Genomic DNA, 18,638 nt, shown 5'->3' with positions numbered 1-18,638 from the left:
TCTTTCTCTTCCTTTGCAGGCAAAGGAACATTTCAAAGCAATGGCAGGATCTCCTGGATCAGCTGCAGAGACGAGAACAATCCCTGGGAACCATGCAGGAAATTCTGGGCCTCCTGAGGGACATAGATGCCATTACAGAGGAGCTGAAAGAGCTGCAGGTACTGAGCCCTCTCCAGCAGCACACAACTTGCAGTGCTGCCAATGTGTGTCCCCGTGTTCCAGGGACTGGCTGCTGCCAACAGGAGATAAGTCTACCAGCTATAGAAAAAATAGACAATTTTTACCTAGATGTCTAATTGAGTATTTTGGTTCATCATCACAGATAACTACACGAGGAAAAACAAGCTTTGCTCTAGGGGATTTCCCTAAAAGGAAAGCCAGGAATCCTATTACATGGAATGTACTGCAGGTTCAAGTTATATGGTAATATAAAGATGTGAAACAATATTTTCTAAATTTACGATTGCAAAAGCAAAATTGGAATAAACACACTCCTGTTTCCATTCCACATAATTCTTCTGAATAGCTTCTGGAAGTTCCTGCAGTAATTTTACAGATGGGAATTAGCTCAGCCTTACAGGTATATAAGCTCTTGAGAAAGAAAAGTTCCACTGTAAATGCATAGTGGCTGCTTTTAGCAAGAATTTCCAACTGTTACCAGAGTGTTAAAGCACAAACTATCCAGCATGAGAAATAACTGGATTCATATTGATTTTGTAATGGAAGGAAGTATGTGTACATTCTTTGCCTTGAAGACAGAAAAATCCTCATGACTACAGGTTGCTTTGTACCCAAGCTGAAAGAGTCAGTATGGTATATGAAGCTGTGAATTTCAAATTAAAGATAAGAGACATCTCTAAGTTACAAATATTTCTGTCCTAGTGCTAGTAGGCAAAGAATAGCTAATGGTAATATTGGAACAACAATAGTCTGAGAATATGGGAAAAGTTTGGTAAGGAGTACCCTAGGATTAATGGTTGTATCCATTGATACAATTGGGAAGAAGACAGACTGATAAGCACTTCTCATCAGTCACCAATTAACTATTATAAAGTACTTATTTTCATTATTTACATAGGCAAGTAGGCTTCTCAAATGAAAGAACATTGCAGTTAGAACATATCATAGAATGGGATATTGTGGAATTCTTCAAATACAGACTGTGAATCAATCTGCCTACAGTTGGGTCTATAGCAAAGAGATATTCATTGCACCCACAAATCCTGAGACCTTGAGTACTTCATCAGAAGAAATATCTTAGATGCCTATTTGATGAGACCGTTATTTACACTGCAACAGATCAAAACTCTGGATTGTTGCCATTAGCTTCTAGAATTGAAAAAAAAAAAAAAAGTATAATTTCTCTAAATAGGCAGGGTTTTAGCTTTACCTATCCAACATTCTAGGACATTTAGAAGCTATGAGAGACAACAGGAGCCTTTTAACTGATTTATTTGCACTGAGACCCTGGATGGACTCTCTGAAAATGCCTATTTTTTTCTTCTCACTTTGTAGGTGCTGGTGAATTCCCAGGACTGTGGGAAGCAGCTCCTTGAAGTAGTAGATTTGCTGCAGAATCACAACTTGGTTGACTCACAGATCTCTTCCTATGATGACAGATTGACACACATCACCCAGAGAACAGCAGAAATCAGCAAGGACAGCACAGTTAAATCAGAACTGCTTCATGCAAAAGTTCAGATGCTTCGTCAGCTGTACCAGAACCTCACAGCTCAGAGCAAGTCACGGTAGGGCTGTGCTTGTGGCTCTGTTCTTCCTGATTAGGATGCCCAATGTGCCACTCTTTAACGAGAAGGCACAGCTTCCCAGCATTTGAAATTTTGTCATTTCTCCATTTATCAAGACATAACAAAAGCAACTTGAGTGTCTTGATTGCACTCGTGAAAGGATCACTCACTTTCATAGATGAGAAACAAATTCACTCTCAGCATTTATTATAACTTGCTTTATGAGAAGTCTGAATAGCAAATGGTTATCTCCTCATCTCCTGGAGAAAGAAGAAAATATAATTTTGTTTCTTTTGTCTTATTCCATGAATAAATTAAAATATGACAAAGAGGAACTAAAGGCATTCAAATTATCAATTTTAAAATATTTCTTCAATCAATCTACCACTGTCTTCATGAATCTTAATTCTGACACTCACATACTGTTTGTTTCCTTGGTTCAGTAAATCTCAGCTAGAAGAAGCCTTGAAGCTTTTTGAATTCTTCCGTGATTGCAAAGAGGAAGAATCATGGATCTCTGAGAAGTGGAAGCTGGCAAGAATGACAACATTAGGGAAAGATGTCAGCCAGATCACAGCCTCCATTCAGAAAAACAAGGTATCTTACTCTGCTGCTGGTGCCTTGTCTTTGTATTAAAGCAAGATTTTAGATCATCCATGTCTTTCAGTTCAGTCAGTGCAGCACTTATAAGAATGCTGTCAAACTAATCCTTATCTTAAGGATAAGATAATCCTTGTCTTATTTCAGGGTTTGGAATTTTTAAAAAATGTATAGAGTAGGCATTTTTTTCCCAAGGAGTGGAAATAAAAGGGTATAGAAGGAATATGCTTCATTCTGGAGTAGAAATGGGCCTTCTTGTGAAGACACTGAGCTCCATATTAGCTAATTTTTGATGGGCAAAAAAAATGGTTGCTAGTTTCTGTGTCTCTTACCTTTTTTCCCCATCCAAGAGAGATGAGGTTAAAGAGAGAAGTGGTGAAAATATCAGACATGGGGCTCTTGGAAATACTTGCATGACAGCAGCAGAGAGTAGGAGCCACTCTTTTCTCTTGGCTGGTGGGGAATGAGCTGTGCTGACGGGTTTTCTGTCCTTGTGCTAGGCTCTTGAGGCAGAGTGCAACTCACACAGGGCCATATGCACAGAAGTGATGAGGAAGGGCTGGGAGCTCAGCCAGAAGAACCCCACGCGCCAGGACGACATTCTGAGGCAGACAGACAACCTCCAGAAGCTGTGGCAGCAGCTCCAAGATGAGATTGCTGATCGCAAAGGCCGTCTGCAGGCAGCAGCCCTCATCAAACAGGTAAGAGGAGGTTCTGCTGGGGTGTGTGATGTGTGGGACATGCATGTAGCTCAGTTCTGCCCCATGCCCCCACGTGGAAGACAGCACTGGCAGGAAAGACTTCATCTGTTGGCCTTCAAAAAGATCTCTGGCAGTGAAGTCTCGATCCTCCTGCAAGCCAGGCACACAGGAGATTTGAGCAGCTGGGAGATGCTTTAAAGGTTAATGGAAATAACTCACATGACAGCACTAATGGAGAGTCTTTTTAGAGGGTGGATCAGGTAGCTGCGTGATATATTTCAAAAATGAAAAAAAATTCCAAAGACCACCAACAAAAGAAACACATTGTAAGACTTAAATTGACTGTGAACTTCACAAATCCTGCAAAGTGTTTGACCCTTCCACTCTGACCTACAGTTTTACTCCCACAAACATCCACACATCTGCAAATAAAGGATTTGTATAAAAGCAACATTCTTAAATCTTATCACATTATCTCAGGTATTCTTATTTTCCCCTTCTTAAGATTTTTCTCAGTCTGTTGTTTCCATTAAATGTTTGAGCAAAACTGAACAGCTTTTTTCTTAAGAAAGTCTAAATTCTCTCTTCTCTCTATTGACACCATTATGGTGTTTTTGTTTTTCATTGTCCCACATTACTATGGGCATTCTTTGTTTCCTGTTATTCCTTTATTCTATGTCTCAAACCCATGTTTCACCCTTCTACAACCATAGCCAGGCAGACTGCAAATTCTGAAAAAAGTAAACTTCTGTTGTAGACCATGTTCATTGCTCGTTCCTTAAACAATTAGAAAGTATCTGTTGGTCTTACATAGTGATGCATACCAACATCATACATTTTATTGCTGCTGTCATGCACCACTAAGTTTTAATTAGTTAGGAGTTTTTAGGCAGCTACATAGGCAATCCTTGAATCTCTTTACTCACTATAATTCTGCGAATCAGCTGTGTTGTGAGCAGGAAACGCGTCACAAGCTTAGACTTACCTTATCCATGGCTTATCACAACACCTGGAAGTAGCCTGAAGACTACAGACCTAACGGAACTTCCCCTTACTCACAATTTTACAACGAGGAAGGGGCTGGGCGTGCCACCTCCAGCACAAATCCAAGTGTTGCTCTCCCTGTGCTCCTTCAGTACTTCGCTGACGCTGACGAAGCGGACTCGTGGCTGCGGGAGAGGCAGCCCCTGCTCGCCAGCCAGGACCACGGCAAGGATGAGTCGGGCGCCGAGGCGCTGCTGCACCGTCACCTGCGCCTGGAGAAGGAGATCGCGGCCTACTCCTCCGAGATGAGGCGCCTCAAGGAGCAGGCTGACGTCGCGGCCCGGCACGCTCCAGCCGCAGTAAGCAGGGGAGGGATTGTGTCACGCTGTGCTGAAGAATGTGTGGCGAAATTTTTCGGTTTTTTTATTACTCTTTTTTTTTTTAATTTGTTTTACCCGAATAGAGTATTCCAAGTTAAGGTTTTAATTAGAACCGGGAGAAATTTTTATGGCGAAAAAGAAGTTAGTTTCTGCTCATAGCACACCTAGTTAGTATTCTTTAAAGTGCTCTCATCCATGTTAGTACCTCTAATGGTCCGCAGAAATACATTCTCATTCTTTATTCTCATAAAATTATAAATTTTAATAATCTTTAAAAAGCAGACATTTAATCAAAACATCCTTACAAATTCTTCTGGTACCTTAATGTAGTGAAGAACTATCCCACAGCTCCAGGAGCAGCTCATTCCATCCCTTGTTATTAAGACAAATGAGATGAAGTCAAGCTCTTCAGATGCCCCTCTTTTTCACTGACTAGAAAAGGAACTTTTTTACCTGAAATCAGCTCATTTAATAACAGAATTCAGGGGAGATGAATGAATGACACATTTATTAGTTTATGTTAAATGTTTATATTCACTCAATGTTTAGCCCAGTAAATTTGAGAGCAATGAGCATCTCTTGTGGCCTTTCCTTTACCTCATCAATCCAACATTAATTTTATTAGAAAAATATTTTATTACTTTGCTATGAAATGTGAAAAAGCACATGACAAGATGGTGTTGATGCACAAATAGAAGTATTGGTTCACTAGGGCACTCACAGATTTTGAAACTGGAAGTGTTCAGCTGCCGAAACATCACCACAAAGAGAACCATGAGTACAGTTAGTTGCCTTGCTTTGTTGGCACTCCTGAAAATAAAAAAGCTTCTCCAACCAAACAACTTTGATTTGGGCAGAAAATGAGAATTTTTACTGTATCAATGCATTTTAAAATGAGCTGAATTAAACTTCTTCTTTAAACAAAACCAGAATATTTTTCAGGTTTTTAAATTAATTTCTCAACAATACAACAATGGAAACAGTTCCCAAAAAATACTGGAAGTTTTTGGTTTAAAGGGTCAGAATGCTGTGATTTGAACTAGCAAATCCAAATTTTCCTTCCAAGTGAAATTTCATCCAAATCAGAAATTCCTATCCATTGATTTTGTTAAATTTTTCTTAACAGATGACAAAGAGGGAACCCCCAAGTGACTTAAACCAAAAGACAGCTAAGCTACCATTCAGTCGAACCTGGGCAGCATCTGAAACTGCATCCACTGGAACCTCAAGTCTGGATGATCATTTTCTTCCAGAGAATATCCGGAAGACCCAAGAAGAAATAGATTCACTTTATGAGCATCTACAGAGCATGGCTGAGGTATAATATCCCCTTCTGCTGTGCAGTTCATGAAAAAATCCAAACCAGTGAAAAACTGAAATTAAGTGCTTTGCTGGCTTCTGCTTTTCAGTTTAATAATGTGCCTCAATCCTGTTAATTCCTGAAGGACTTCAAGCCTTGAGATTATCACTGAAGTTTTTTATCAAAACAGATTTTATGTGGGCAAATTTCCCATTTATATTCCAGGATTTTAGTCCATGAAAAGCAGATTCTTTTGTGTAATCCTTTTCTTTTCCCCCCTTAATTTTTGCTTCTTTTAGCTCCTCAATCACCAGGCTGACACCAGAAAAAATAAACTGCAACCTGTATTTTGTTAATATGCTGCTCTTCACTCACACCTGCTCTAATCATGCCCTAAAGACTGACACAAACATGTTCTATGTGACTTTTACATATTCTAGAAACTGCTGCCTTATGCCTTCAGCAAGCAGCAGCAGGTTGCATAGCAGCCTTCCTCACTGTCCAGAGGCTGAGCACTCTCCAAATTATTCTCTTATGCTTTTAAACCACTGTTGCTCTGGAAGAAATATTGTGATCTTAAAATTTCATGTTCTGTTCTCTTTTAGCAGTGTATGGGAAAACTGCTAAGGTACTAATACTACGTGTATTGTAGCTTAAATGGAAGGATCCTTTTTCTGTTTCTTCAAATGGTAAGGAGTTATTACAGCAATAGTTAAGTCTTCATCTCTCTTATAGGACAGAAAAAAGGCTCTGGAGGAGATGATTGGATATTATCGCTTCTGTAGCTCTTGCGAAGAATTTCAGTCATGGATGAGAGAAAAAGAGAACATTTTCCGCACTCTTCAACCACAAGCAGACAATGTGGAGGTCATGCAACAGAAATATCAGGTATCCCTTTTTCCTCTTCCCAGATGACCCCTTTTTAATCAATTTTACCTTAAGAAAAAAGATAAAGTTGAGAAATTATGTTTTGAGAGCCTTTTCATTAATTTCAACTTAGAGAGTCATGCATAGGCCAGATATTTCTTTTGTACAGACTATGCCAACTTACTGAAGCTGATGTGACTGTGTCCCTTTATCTTCCTGCGAACACGGTATCCTGTACAAATACCATGGTACACAAGGATTCTTTCTGTCATTTATCTTGCATCACTTTTAAAAAGTATCAAATTATGAAAAAATCCATCAGTGGGACATATGTGCACAGTGTGCACACCAGGGAGGGCAGGGGGATGCAGGGAAATTGTGTGCACGTGTGTGCATGGAGAAGGCAGGCAAGGGAAGAAGCCGCGTGTGGAAGAGGGATATGAGTGGATGTAAGAGATGATAGAGAATTGTGTCCACAGAAACAGAAAAACCTCATGTTCTTCGTTATTGTATTGTTCCATTTTAGAGATTTTTAACGGAACTGGCTGCAGGCAAAGGCCAGCTGGAAGACATTGAAAACTTAGCTGCTAAATATGGGAAGATCAGTCCCAGTAAACATTTTGAGATCCAGACTTGGATGGAAAAGATCAACATCAGGTAAAAGTGCTACTGATAAGCAGAGGATTGTTTAACAGGGATAATTGGAGAGCTGACTATTCTAGAGCCTTCTAGACAGCAGTGCCACCGATGGGAAAGGGGCAGCCCTCAGCTGGCTGTAGGCTGGCCCTGAGCTCAGTGCTGTGTATCCAGGACTGATGGGAGCTCCTAGGACCCTGGTACCAAATTGCTTATACTGCAGAAATGTTTGGGTGCCTGTTAAAGCACAACGTGAATTCATCCACAGGTGACGATGTTGTATTCAGAGTAGTTCTGCTGTGCTGCAGCTGATTTGGTTACTTAAGCATCAGGGTGAGGACATACTTCACAAATCTTGAAAGGAGCATCAAACCATGTTTGACTTCGCTAGGAGTATTTAGTATCTGTTGTGAATGAATTCCTGCTACCATGTCACTCAGTGGGCATAGGCAGGTCCTGATTTTGACCATGGTTATTCAATTGCATTGTGTTCACAGTGTTCTGGTCACCTGAGCAGGTCCCGATTTTGGAGATGGCACTGATATGAACTTTGATGTTGTGAGGGAGTACTGGTATTCACCCCCACCCTTCCCAAACATTTAAGTCCTGACGTAAGCTTTATACAAGACCCTTTCTGAACAGAAAGCAGATGCAGTTCATTTATAACAATGGCTACAAATTATCATCTCGCTTCAAGGTGGCAATCCATGGAAACACTGAAGGAGGAGAAAGGCTCTGAGCTGATTGGAGTGGCTGATGTGAGGACATTTCTTCAGGACTGTCAGAGCATAGGGGTACTACTGCAAGACAAGATGGTCCAACTCAGGGATCTGGAACCAGGGAACTTGCCTGCTGGACTGGAGTCAGACAAGCGCAAACTCTACACAATTGAGAGAGAGGTCCTGGTGACAGAGAGGAAAATTGAATATTTGAGGAGTGTTGCAAAATCGTAAGGAACCTTCTTTATGTTTTCACTTTCTTTGCTAGTTCTCTAAGATCATGCTGCAAATTATGGCTATAAAGAGAAAGAGCAGCTTTTGAAGTTTCTCTTTCTAGAAAACCAAAGAACTCACTTGCCTGCTGGATGGAGCTGATTTCTCTTGAGTGTGGCTGGGTGACTGGGGAGGTGTTTTTTTTCCAGACTTCGCAGTTGTAGAAGGATGAAAATCACAGGATTGTTTGTAGCTCTAAAAAATCCCCTCTTACTAGTTACCTACTTCAAAATATGGAGGTATCACTTAGGTCCTGAAAGAGGGTAATTAGGGGAAGCAAGGGTGATGGTAGGAGAATAGCAGATAATTGTGCAAAGGAAATTTGCCCAAATAAATTTGAAATATTAAGGGTTTTTACTTTAGTTTTCAGTACATTCACAATGGGGATATGTTGCCTTAGCTGACTTTCTTTTTAATGGAACTCTAAATATCCAAATCCATTCCTTTTGAAGGGTACTGGTTCAAGCTCTAAGTGTTCATACAGTTGAATGTATTTTATTGAAGGATCAAAGACACCAACCCTGCAGAGAGCAGGGCCATCACTGAGCAGGTAGAAAACATGGAGAGGCTTCTGGCAGAGCTCAAGCTGGAGATCCAAAAGAAGCGAGACATTCTGCAGTGGGCCCAAAACCAGCAGTCCTTCCTGCAAGACAGCCGCAGGCTCCTGCTGTGGGCAGAGGGCATTCGGGAGAAACTGAGCAGTGAAGAAATGGGTCTGGACGTGGGATCTGCAGAGCAATTGCTGAAGGAACATCAAGACCTGCTGATAGAAATTGGCTCTCAGAATGAGAGGTAGAGAGATTCTGGCAGGGTGGGCAGAGTGGGGTGTTACGACAACAGTACTGTGAAAATGAAATGTGTAAATCATGTACATAAATTGTGCATGAAGGTGATGCCAAAATTTTATTCACATTCACTTGAATGTTCATGACAAAAGGAGACTGCAAGACATAAAATCTTGTCAACTTTTGCATGCTTATCCTGTAGGCTGAGGGAGGGGGAAGGAGGAGCTGTGTGTTTGCAGTAGTAGAATTCCACAATCTCTCCTGACACTCTCAGAAAGTGCCATCTGTACTTCTTTCCAGTACCCCATTCCTTCTCGGGCCTTATGCTTCCATTTGCCATCATTTTCAGTTCTTCTTCTGCACTGTTATGAATTTCCAGATACTGTTGGCCCTCCTTTCCTTTTAAATATGGAAGCCTGCTTATGTGGGCTTTCAGTCCCAATGGGGAAATCTCACCTACTGCTTCCAGCATGTGTCCCTGAGCAATAAAACAGCTGCACTTTGTAGTGCATAACCTGCAGGGAAAAGGTAATAGGGAGGGAGAGAAACTTGGTGTAGGGGTGCTGCCAAGAGACCAAAGAGCTGTGATGAAAGAGAATTCGTATTCCCTCATGCAATGAGGTCTCATTTTTCTTTTTGACTCTGGGAAGATTTCTGCAGCTTGAAGAGCTTGGGCGCAAAGTAGTTGACCAACAACCCAGTAACAACAGGAGCCGAGATGTCCACCAGACCATGGAGAGGCTTGCCAAGGAGAACAAAGAGCTGGAGGAAATGTGGGAAAAGCGATGGAAAAAGCTGCAGGATGGCCTGGAATTGCAGAAGTTCAATAGGGAGGGAGACCGTATCAACGCAGCCCTCTCTGGCCACGAGGCCTTTCTCCGGGGGGATGACCTTGGGGTATGGACACCAGCTGATCTTGTTTCCTCCTGCTTCTTCTCCCCATCCAGGGAGTGGCAACAACCTTCTTTATTAGAATGGCTTCTTTATTCTTCTGATCATGGCATTTCCATGCTTGGGAACTAGACTTTCAGGATCTTACTAACATTCTCATGTTCTTACTCACCTTAATGAGAACAAAGCTCATTTGTCCCTCAAAAAAATTTTAAAACAGCTAGGGTTGTGATTTGTTGCTGTTTGTACCTGTCATATAAATTTTATATAAAATTGACTCATCCATTAAAAAATAAGGTTTCCACTTAAACATAGTAATTTCTTTTCAAGTCAAATTGCAACCTTTTTTTAAAAAAAAAGCTTTTTATTTCGTTTATTTAAGAATATTAAAGCATATGAAGCAAAAAACAAATGCAGACAATATTCACAAAATCAGTGAAGAAGGAGGTTGTGGTCTTTCACTGCCTCTTATCTTATGTTCTCAGCTGAACCCAAAACATTGATACTTTGGGATCAACTGAGTGGAATAAAGTTTTGCAAGTTAGTCTTTTGTAATGCATATCCCTACATGGGCCAGAGTGGGGACAGAGAGCAGATTTTCTTAAAAGGTGAAAATGGAACCATAATGGAAACGTAGAACAGAGAAACTAGATATGATGCAAACCTGCTGCTTGTTTGTAGCTCTGAACATCCTTGGGCTCATGCAAAATGTATACCGTATTTCCTGCCTGAGAGAGAAGGAGGAAAGTAAGGTCCAACTTTTTTTTTTTTTTTTCCACTGATACAGAAACAATAAGAACAAGAAAAGTCCTGAACAAATTTTCTTTTTCAAATGCAGGACCATGTAGATGCTGTTCGAAGCCTCCTGAAGCAGCATCAGGAATTTGAACAACTGCTGGTGGCACTGAAGAGACGAGTGGAAGCACTCAATGAAAATGGGGTGAACCTACTAGAGAGCAGGCACTTCGCATCTCATGTGTGAGTCCAAACCCATTGCCTTTTTATTTAGCTTTAATAAATGATCCCGTGATCCATGTGAAATGAAAAATTTTCTCTGAGGAGAAATTAGTTGACCTCCAATCCACAATTTGATGGATAAGGGAGCCAAAAGGAATTATTTTCAAAAAATAGATTTCCTGTGCTCTTAGGGCAAATGAGCTTTAGGTTAAATGTGGCATTTGGCAGAACACTAGAATAATTTGTTTTGCGTCATAAATTACACATAGTGATAAAACGTCCTTAGAGTAAACTCATTAAATGCCTACAGAAAAAGAACTCCTTAATTTGTCAGTATCACATATACTGACAAATGATAGAAATACGGTTTGCTTTCAAAAAGTTACTGAAGCAAAATTCTTCAGGAGCATCTCCTTCGTGTTTTTGTCCAAGCTGAACTGTTAACCTGTAATTCCTTTCTCTGTCCTAGAGCCACTAGGATCTAGTAAGGGGACTGCTTTGCAAACAGGAATTAGAAATGGAGGGTTAGAATGGACCTCTTGGATCAGAAGACTGTGTTCTTGTGATCATAAGTGATAATGTCTTGAACACTCCCTCCACAAATTTATAAAACTGCCCTTAAGATCTGATTTCTTGCCAGCACTACTACCATTAGAAAACCATTCCAAAGCCTCATTGCACTTACACCCAAGTGGAAGTTATTAGTTAATTATAAGTAATGTAACAATTACATAAGTATGGAATGTTCAGAGCACAGGGAGGTCTCAGTGTTCCAGTGTATGGCTGCAGTGCACTAGTGTGACACAGCCATACAAGAGGAAAATCCAGACCAGCTAGCAAGCAATACCTGCTCTCCAGGTGAGCCCAACATGGTGACGGGACAGGGCCTTATATCCCTTTTTCCTGTCAGCAAAGTTGTAGAAACTAGATTACATTTATATCACAGTCATGACTGCAGCATAAGCAAGGGGAAGCAGTATTAGTACAGCATTGGACTTTCTGTTTTTCATGGTAGTATTGAAGAGAGAATGGTCACTCTCCGGAGAAGGTGGGAGCAACTGATACAAAGCAACGCCAAGCGAAAACAGAGGTTGTTGGATTCCCTGCAACTACAGGTAACTGATACTGCAGATTTGGTCAGGCATCTGTGAATTTGGAATTTTAGCCTTTGTCTTAATATGAGACAAAAACTCAAACTGCTGAACATTCCTACTACAGCTCACTTTGGCTGTGGGACAGAGCTTTGTTTTCCAGGGAGCAGATGATGCACTGGCAATAAAACTTACAAAGCTATAACCATAGAAATTTTCTTTTAAAAAGAGGAGATTCTGAATGAAAAATATCAATAGAATGCTTTGTCTACTGGTTGAATTTATTCTGTTTATTACTTACTATTGGTCTGGGCCTTAATAACTTAGTGCAGTTAATCAAAGCTTTGGCACCAAGCTTAGTTTCTATGCTGAGATATGAAGGAGGACTGGTCCTCTTCTGGTTAAAATATTCCATCAACAATGCAAAACTTCACTGACAATTACAGGCAACAAATTAGTAAATGTGGTAAAAAAGAGACCAAGAGATATTATGATGGCTTAAAACCTCATTTATAGTTCAAGATCATACTTCTTCATTAGTTAAATCAATTTAATCCTGTTTGTTTTCTGTAAAGGAGTTTAATCGTGATGCTGCTGAGCTTTTGATATGGATGGAAGAGAAGTACAAGATTGCATCAGATGAATCCTATCGAGATCCAACAAATGTTCTACGCAAGCTGAAGTGGCATGAGGCTGCTGAGAAGGAAATGTTGGCTAATGAGGAGCACTTTACAACACTGATTAAGGTGAAGGCAGCTTTGGAGCTGTTTTCCATCTTGTACTGAAATTCATAGATGCTGACTGCTAATAAAGTGATGCTCTGTGTTTCTCCAGAAAGGAAATCAATTGATTCAAGACAACCATTACGCTGCAGTTTCTGTCCAGGAGAAGATGTCAGAGCTTCAGAAGAAGTGGAGGGAATTGTATGGCAAGATGATAGAACGAGGTGACAAACTGAGACAAGCTGGACAGCAGGAACAGCTCATGGAACTGCTGCAGGTCAGGAAGTCATGAGGAACAGACGGGAGGAATAGCCTAGGAGCCTGGTTCCTCTATTGTGTGGACACCACATAAAATAGAATACCATCCAGACAGAAGTGGTTTTTAAGGTCTCCATTTCGTCTACAGCTCCTGGAAAGAAACCCCAATATTATAGTATCCAAGCTAACTTCAAATTTATGAGCATGATAACAGCCAGCAAAGCATCAGGCTGTTGAACTTGGGCTCAACACTGCAACTGTGTGGCCATCCTGTACTGGGAAAACAACCCAAACTCTGTAGGGGCCAGTGCTATGCACACATAAGTGCTTGCCTGGAGGCAGTCTGGGGCTGCAGACATGACACTGTATTAAGCACATGGTCATCCAGTCTAATTTTATAACAAGGACAAATATGCTGTGAAGCTGTTGTGAGACCATTATGAATGGAATTGCTGTTGAGTTATAGCTACAATCTGAAATCTTTGAAGATTGTGTAACGCTTTTATATTGTGTTGCTGGAAGATATTTCAAAGAGACAGTTTTCAATGATGTGTTATAGTGTTTCAGAGAGAAGAGTACTCCAAAATAGTTCACAAAACAAAATATTCCCAGAAGATGTCTCTTAGAGACATCCAGACATCATATTACCAAGAAAGGACAATTGAATTTAAAAATTGTGCCCAGGAAGCTGTCATAAGAGGGAGTGAGTGACAGAAAGTGTTGAAAGGACAGTATGAGTGTGCTGTAATCTTTTCCTGGCAGGATGCCAAAAAGAAGATAGAAAAAATTGAGAAAGTTCTTCAGGAATCTGAGACAGGCCATGATTTGCGCTCGAGCCGTGATCTACTCAAGCAGCACAGACAGCTGGAAAATGAGACACGTGAGCTGGCAGAGAAAATGAATGCCATTGTATCTCACGCAAGGAAAATGGCCACCAATCACTTTGACTCCCAGAGGATTCTGGATGAAACACAGAAATATCTGAAAAGGTACAGTGTCCCTCTGGTTTTTGTTCCCGTCCGTGTCTTGTGACAAATAGCATTTTTTATTCTACCTTCTAAAAAATTCTCTTGGTTGATTAAGTTTAACCCATACTCGGGTAAGATTTTTCCTTCCAGCTGGACCTGATCTGTACCTACACAGCTGCCTGTTAACCCTGACTGAACATTGCTCCTTGCCAGCTGCACTCCTCCTCTAGTCCCTTTCTTATCCCTACTTCATCCACTGTTTTGTAAGAGGTACAGTGATCCAGCATTCAATACATCACACAACAAACCTAGGACTTGAAAGGTGTAAATAATTTTTTCTCTGCTTACATTTAGTGGTATCATATAGGTCTGCTTGCCAAGGAATCCTTGTATGTGCAGCAACCACTAAACATCGAAATTTAATTGCAAAGAAGTGTCCAGTGCTTCAAAATCTCCATGATGGTGTTGTCGTCTAATTCCCTTGGCAGAATGAGGATAAAGCTTTGTTTTAACATGTATTTAATGGATGACCCCTAGGTTTGAGTCTTTGCAAGCGCCTCTTTATGAGAGGCATAAGTTGCTGGAAGCTGCTGTGGATCTTTATGAGTTCTACCATTATCATGACATGGAACTGAACTGGATCAATGAGCGCTTGCCTATTGCCCATTCCACCAACTGCGGGAAATCCTTGGATGCGGCTCAAAACCTGTTGCAAAAGCACAAGGTACCTCCTTTACTCAAGTCTTTTATAGTGTGGTAACCCACTGCGCTTCACCTCAGCCTACAAACCTGCACCCACCCCTGCACAGTCAAAGCTTCCAATGAGTACATTCACTGATTCCATCTCTGGTCCAGATAAAATGGTTCAGTGGATCGACACCAATCAGCAGAGTGGTGATGATTTTCAGAGCAAATACAACATTCCTGTGAGAACTGCAAAATTTGTCGTATTATGGAGAATTATTAATGTGAGAAATTGTAGAGCTCTTCCCATTAAAAAAAAGGATTAAAAAAACTAGTGCATTTGACACTACATGGAAAAGAGTAAACAAAATAAAACTATTGTAGTTTTCTGGTTATGGCTTCATTATAAATTGTATATTGAAGTTTGTAGATGCTGGATTTTCTAGGAGAGCATATAATGGGCATTTAGGAATTATCTTAAATCTCTACAGATTTTACAATGGTCTGGACAAGCTACAGTCGCTGTATTTATAAGGACAGGTTAATATTAATTTCTGGGGAATTTGATTCTTTGTAGCAGTTCCTTACAGCCAGAGTGGTACCTCAGCTGTTCTGCACCACAAGCAATGCTGGATTTTGTGGCACCTTAATTGCAAATTTCATGAGAACATTTAAAAGACTGGTGGGGAGGATTTATGGAGCAGTAGTCCGATAGTTTTCATGGTACTGATGACAGTGTCTCTCTTTCCATCATCCTCCAGCCACTTCATCATCTTGGATGTTTTATTTTTGCATCACCAGCTCAACATTTTTTTTCTGATTTCACCAGCTTTTTGTCTCAGCCTGTGATCTGCTCCTTCTCCCAAATCTCCCTGGCTGCTGGACAGGGGAAGGGGCAGGAGCATTGTAAAGAGAGGGCTTTGGTGTGGGGAAGTTAGGGGATGTGTGCTGCTTCCCTCGATGGCAGTACCGAGAGCAGAGCATTATGTGTGGGGGCTGGCACCAATGACCAAGGCTGCAGGAATAAGACAGTCCTGGTGTCCACTTGCTATACTCTGCCCACTGTCACCAGCTGCCAGTTTTGCTTAGGATTAGGAGCACGTAGAATTTAACTTGTCCTCACATATCCTTTATTCTTAATTTTTCTTTTCCCTCATTCCCAGGAACTGCAGGCAGAAGTGAATGCCCACAAACAGCAAGTCCAGCGGGTCCTGGATAAAGGAAAGGCAATGATTGTAGACCAGCACCCATCAGCTCAGAAAATAAGTGAGAAATGCCAGGAGCTTCTGACTGCCTGGCAGGGCTTGGAGACATCCTCTGAGGAAAGGATGAAGCAGCTGCAGCACTCAGTTGGCTTCCAGGAGGTACAAATTAAAGCAAAGAGCTTGCACAGTAGCTTCTTCAGATGAACAAGAGAACCAAAATGTTAAAGTGAATAAAAATCCAGCTTTGCTGGGACTGGTATTCTCTCCAGCTGCTTGAGGCCAGACTCATGGCAACAGAGGTCTGGATTGCCCAGCTGAATGCAGACCCACTCTCCACCTGCTGCCCTACAGGTTCCCTTGGGTTCTATGCCCATCCCATACAGCTATGCACAGAACACACATTTCTCCCAGTAGTAGCTCCTTTCTCTGTGTCCTTACACAGTCTCAGGCTTCAACTTATTGATGTAATGAATCCTGAACTGGCCCTTCATGCTGGAGAATTATGAAATGGAAATCAGAAAAGAGAGGGTTTCTTGTGCTGTCCATTCTTTACCTGTTCCATGCAACAATTTTCCAGGCAATAAAATGATACTGAGGAACAGATACTCTCAAATACTCTCAGATACTCTCCGAACAATTTAGGGAGTTTGACTTTATTCTTTTCAGTAGGCTTCCGGACCTTCATGCTTATTCTGTTTAAAAAAATAAAACTAAAAATGGCATGCAAATATTTATATCGACAATCCAAATTTTCTGTCATCAGTGGGTCCTTTAGGAGTTCAGTTACTCAGGTGGTACATGCAGTTTTGTAGAAATAAACAGCATTTGCATGAAGTTCACAGCCCCAGTTAAAGTTTGTTCCATTCGATCATCTGACCTTTATTTCCTCTATATATGAACACACTTGTCAGGACTGTAGACTTTATGAAGCCTGATTCTTACAGTGATTTGAACTTCTCAGGCAGAGGAAGGAGAAATGTCCCACTGATGTTATACACTTAGTTATCCTGCACTGAAGTCTTCCATCTGTGATATCTTCATCATTTTATGATTTCACAGAGAACAGTGAATTAAATAAAACATTACAGTAAGCCTTACAGTGCACCATCTATTTAGAATTTATTAGGTAAGAAAAAAATGTCATTAACGTTTTGAAAGTGGAAGCTTATTTGTTTTCTCTTTAACTGATAGTTTTTAATGAATACATCAGACCTGGAGGGTTGGATAGCAGAAAAATATCCACTCGTGACAAGCAAGGACTATGGTAAAGATGAAGATGGAACACTGAAACTCATCAAGAAACATAAGGTATTTCACTGCCTAAATTCTGTGGGCTAGCCTGATCTTTTGGTCCCTCTGCAGTCATAAAATTGTTTGTCTTATTGGTAGTTGAGTGCCCAGCCATCTACAATGTTTTGCATTGATAAATGTCTACATATGAATAGATTGATAGAAGAGATCAGTGCAGTTTACTAACTTGGTTGGTAAAATGTAGTTTGGGGGAAAAGGCAGATAGTGAATATTCTCATATTCCTCTGAGGCCAAATCTGACTATCTGCTTTTCAGTTTCAGCAGATGTGTGCAGAAGCCTTGTAATTTTTTCCTAAAATCGAAGATACAGATAAAGTATTAATCCAGGAATACTTTACCTAATATTCCATCAGGGAATTCTAATTGTCTTTATTCATTTAATTGGTTTGAATTTCTGTACAATTTTTTTTTAATGTTGCTAGAAAATACTCTAAAATTATTCAGGTCTTGGAAATGTCCCATCCTTCCCAAAAATATTTCTTTTTCAGTCACTGCACCCTAGGCTGTTCGCAGGCAGTGGCTATCTCGGACAACTGGCTCTCAATTCACTGTTTTATCTTTGTCAGGCACTGGAGCATGAGATTGCCATTTACCAAGATTTGCTGAAAGAACTGAGTGAAAGTGCCCAAACTCTTCCTCTTGTGGGCTCCATCCAGTGCATTGAGGTTGATGCACCAAGGGAACAAGTTCATTCAAGGCTCCAGGAGCTGCAGGAGCTAGCAGCAGCAAGGTATAAACCAGAACTCCCCCTTGGGTCCTAGATTAGATTCAAAGCCCACTGAAATCCATAAAGGATATCTCCAGTTACGTCACTGGAATTTATATTCATTATATTATAAATAAGTAATTCATTATAATTATAATATTGTTCTTGTTATTAATTTTATTTTACTTCTACATTTTATAATTAAATTATAATATCTCCTCTTTTTTCAATTATATTTAGGAAATTGCTTGTTTCTATATTGTAATTCTGTGCATTTATCAGCTTTTAATTTTACTGAACATGATTTCTACAATTTATTCAAGGAGTTTTGCTGCATATTAAGGATTTGATATCTACCAATTTCCTCTTTATCTTTATTCATCCTCTTGTAAAATGACTTCAGGTGCCAGATTCTGGCTTGCATTTGTGGTATTTAGAATCTGCTATCAATTGGAAAAAATATTTTTAGAATGTTCCCTTAATGTTACTTTAAAATTGCTCGATTTTTACATATCATAAGAGACACAATAATACATTCACTTATTTATGTACCCAGTGACTGTGCTAGTATAGGAAGGCTTTTATTCTTGAATGATTCTTTATTTTTAATTTCACTTTCTTTCAGTTATTATTACATTAAGATATTTACAACAGGAACAGTTGGCTTGTACAAAGGATTTTAACACTTACAGGTTTTTTTCAGAAAGAAAAAAATGTCTGAACAACTTTGATTTTTCCCCCACAAAAATTTCACTCAGAAAAGGAAGAGGATTCTGCAAGCAGAATAACAAATAAATTAATCTGAATACTAGAATAATTAAACCTAAAGAAAATGCTGGTATTTTACCTTTT

General features: G+C 40.1%; 1 protein-coding gene across 1 annotated transcript in view; it reads left to right on the top strand.

Annotated features, from left to right (window-relative positions):
• Positions 1 to 18,638, top strand: part of SPTBN5 (spectrin beta, non-erythrocytic 5) — a 91,817-nt gene that overhangs the window by 12,341 nt on the left and 60,838 nt on the right. Inside the window, exons 8-27 of the mRNA XM_063159083.1 lie at positions 20 to 158; positions 1,516 to 1,748; positions 2,192 to 2,345; positions 2,849 to 3,049; positions 4,186 to 4,392; positions 5,540 to 5,731; positions 6,449 to 6,601; positions 7,107 to 7,237; positions 7,914 to 8,165; positions 8,713 to 9,000; positions 9,644 to 9,890; positions 10,723 to 10,862; positions 11,857 to 11,956; positions 12,508 to 12,678; positions 12,767 to 12,931; positions 13,675 to 13,901; positions 14,418 to 14,604; positions 15,728 to 15,928; positions 16,961 to 17,077; positions 17,647 to 17,810. Coding sequence (XP_063015153.1) covers positions 20 to 158; positions 1,516 to 1,748; positions 2,192 to 2,345; positions 2,849 to 3,049; positions 4,186 to 4,392; positions 5,540 to 5,731; positions 6,449 to 6,601; positions 7,107 to 7,237; positions 7,914 to 8,165; positions 8,713 to 9,000; positions 9,644 to 9,890; positions 10,723 to 10,862; positions 11,857 to 11,956; positions 12,508 to 12,678; positions 12,767 to 12,931; positions 13,675 to 13,901; positions 14,418 to 14,604; positions 15,728 to 15,928; positions 16,961 to 17,077; positions 17,647 to 17,810 — 3,669 coding nt within the window. The remainder of the gene's footprint in view (positions 1 to 19; positions 159 to 1,515; positions 1,749 to 2,191; positions 2,346 to 2,848; positions 3,050 to 4,185; positions 4,393 to 5,539; positions 5,732 to 6,448; positions 6,602 to 7,106; positions 7,238 to 7,913; positions 8,166 to 8,712; positions 9,001 to 9,643; positions 9,891 to 10,722; positions 10,863 to 11,856; positions 11,957 to 12,507; positions 12,679 to 12,766; positions 12,932 to 13,674; positions 13,902 to 14,417; positions 14,605 to 15,727; positions 15,929 to 16,960; positions 17,078 to 17,646; positions 17,811 to 18,638) is intronic.

The sequence above is a fragment of the Melospiza melodia genome, chromosome 6, assembly GCF_035770615.1.
Source record: "Melospiza melodia melodia isolate bMelMel2 chromosome 6, bMelMel2.pri, whole genome shotgun sequence".
NCBI lineage: Eukaryota > Metazoa > Chordata > Aves > Passeriformes > Passerellidae > Melospiza > Melospiza melodia.
Note: the sequence above shows the minus strand (reverse complement) of the source record. Positions and strands in the feature narration are given on the sequence as shown.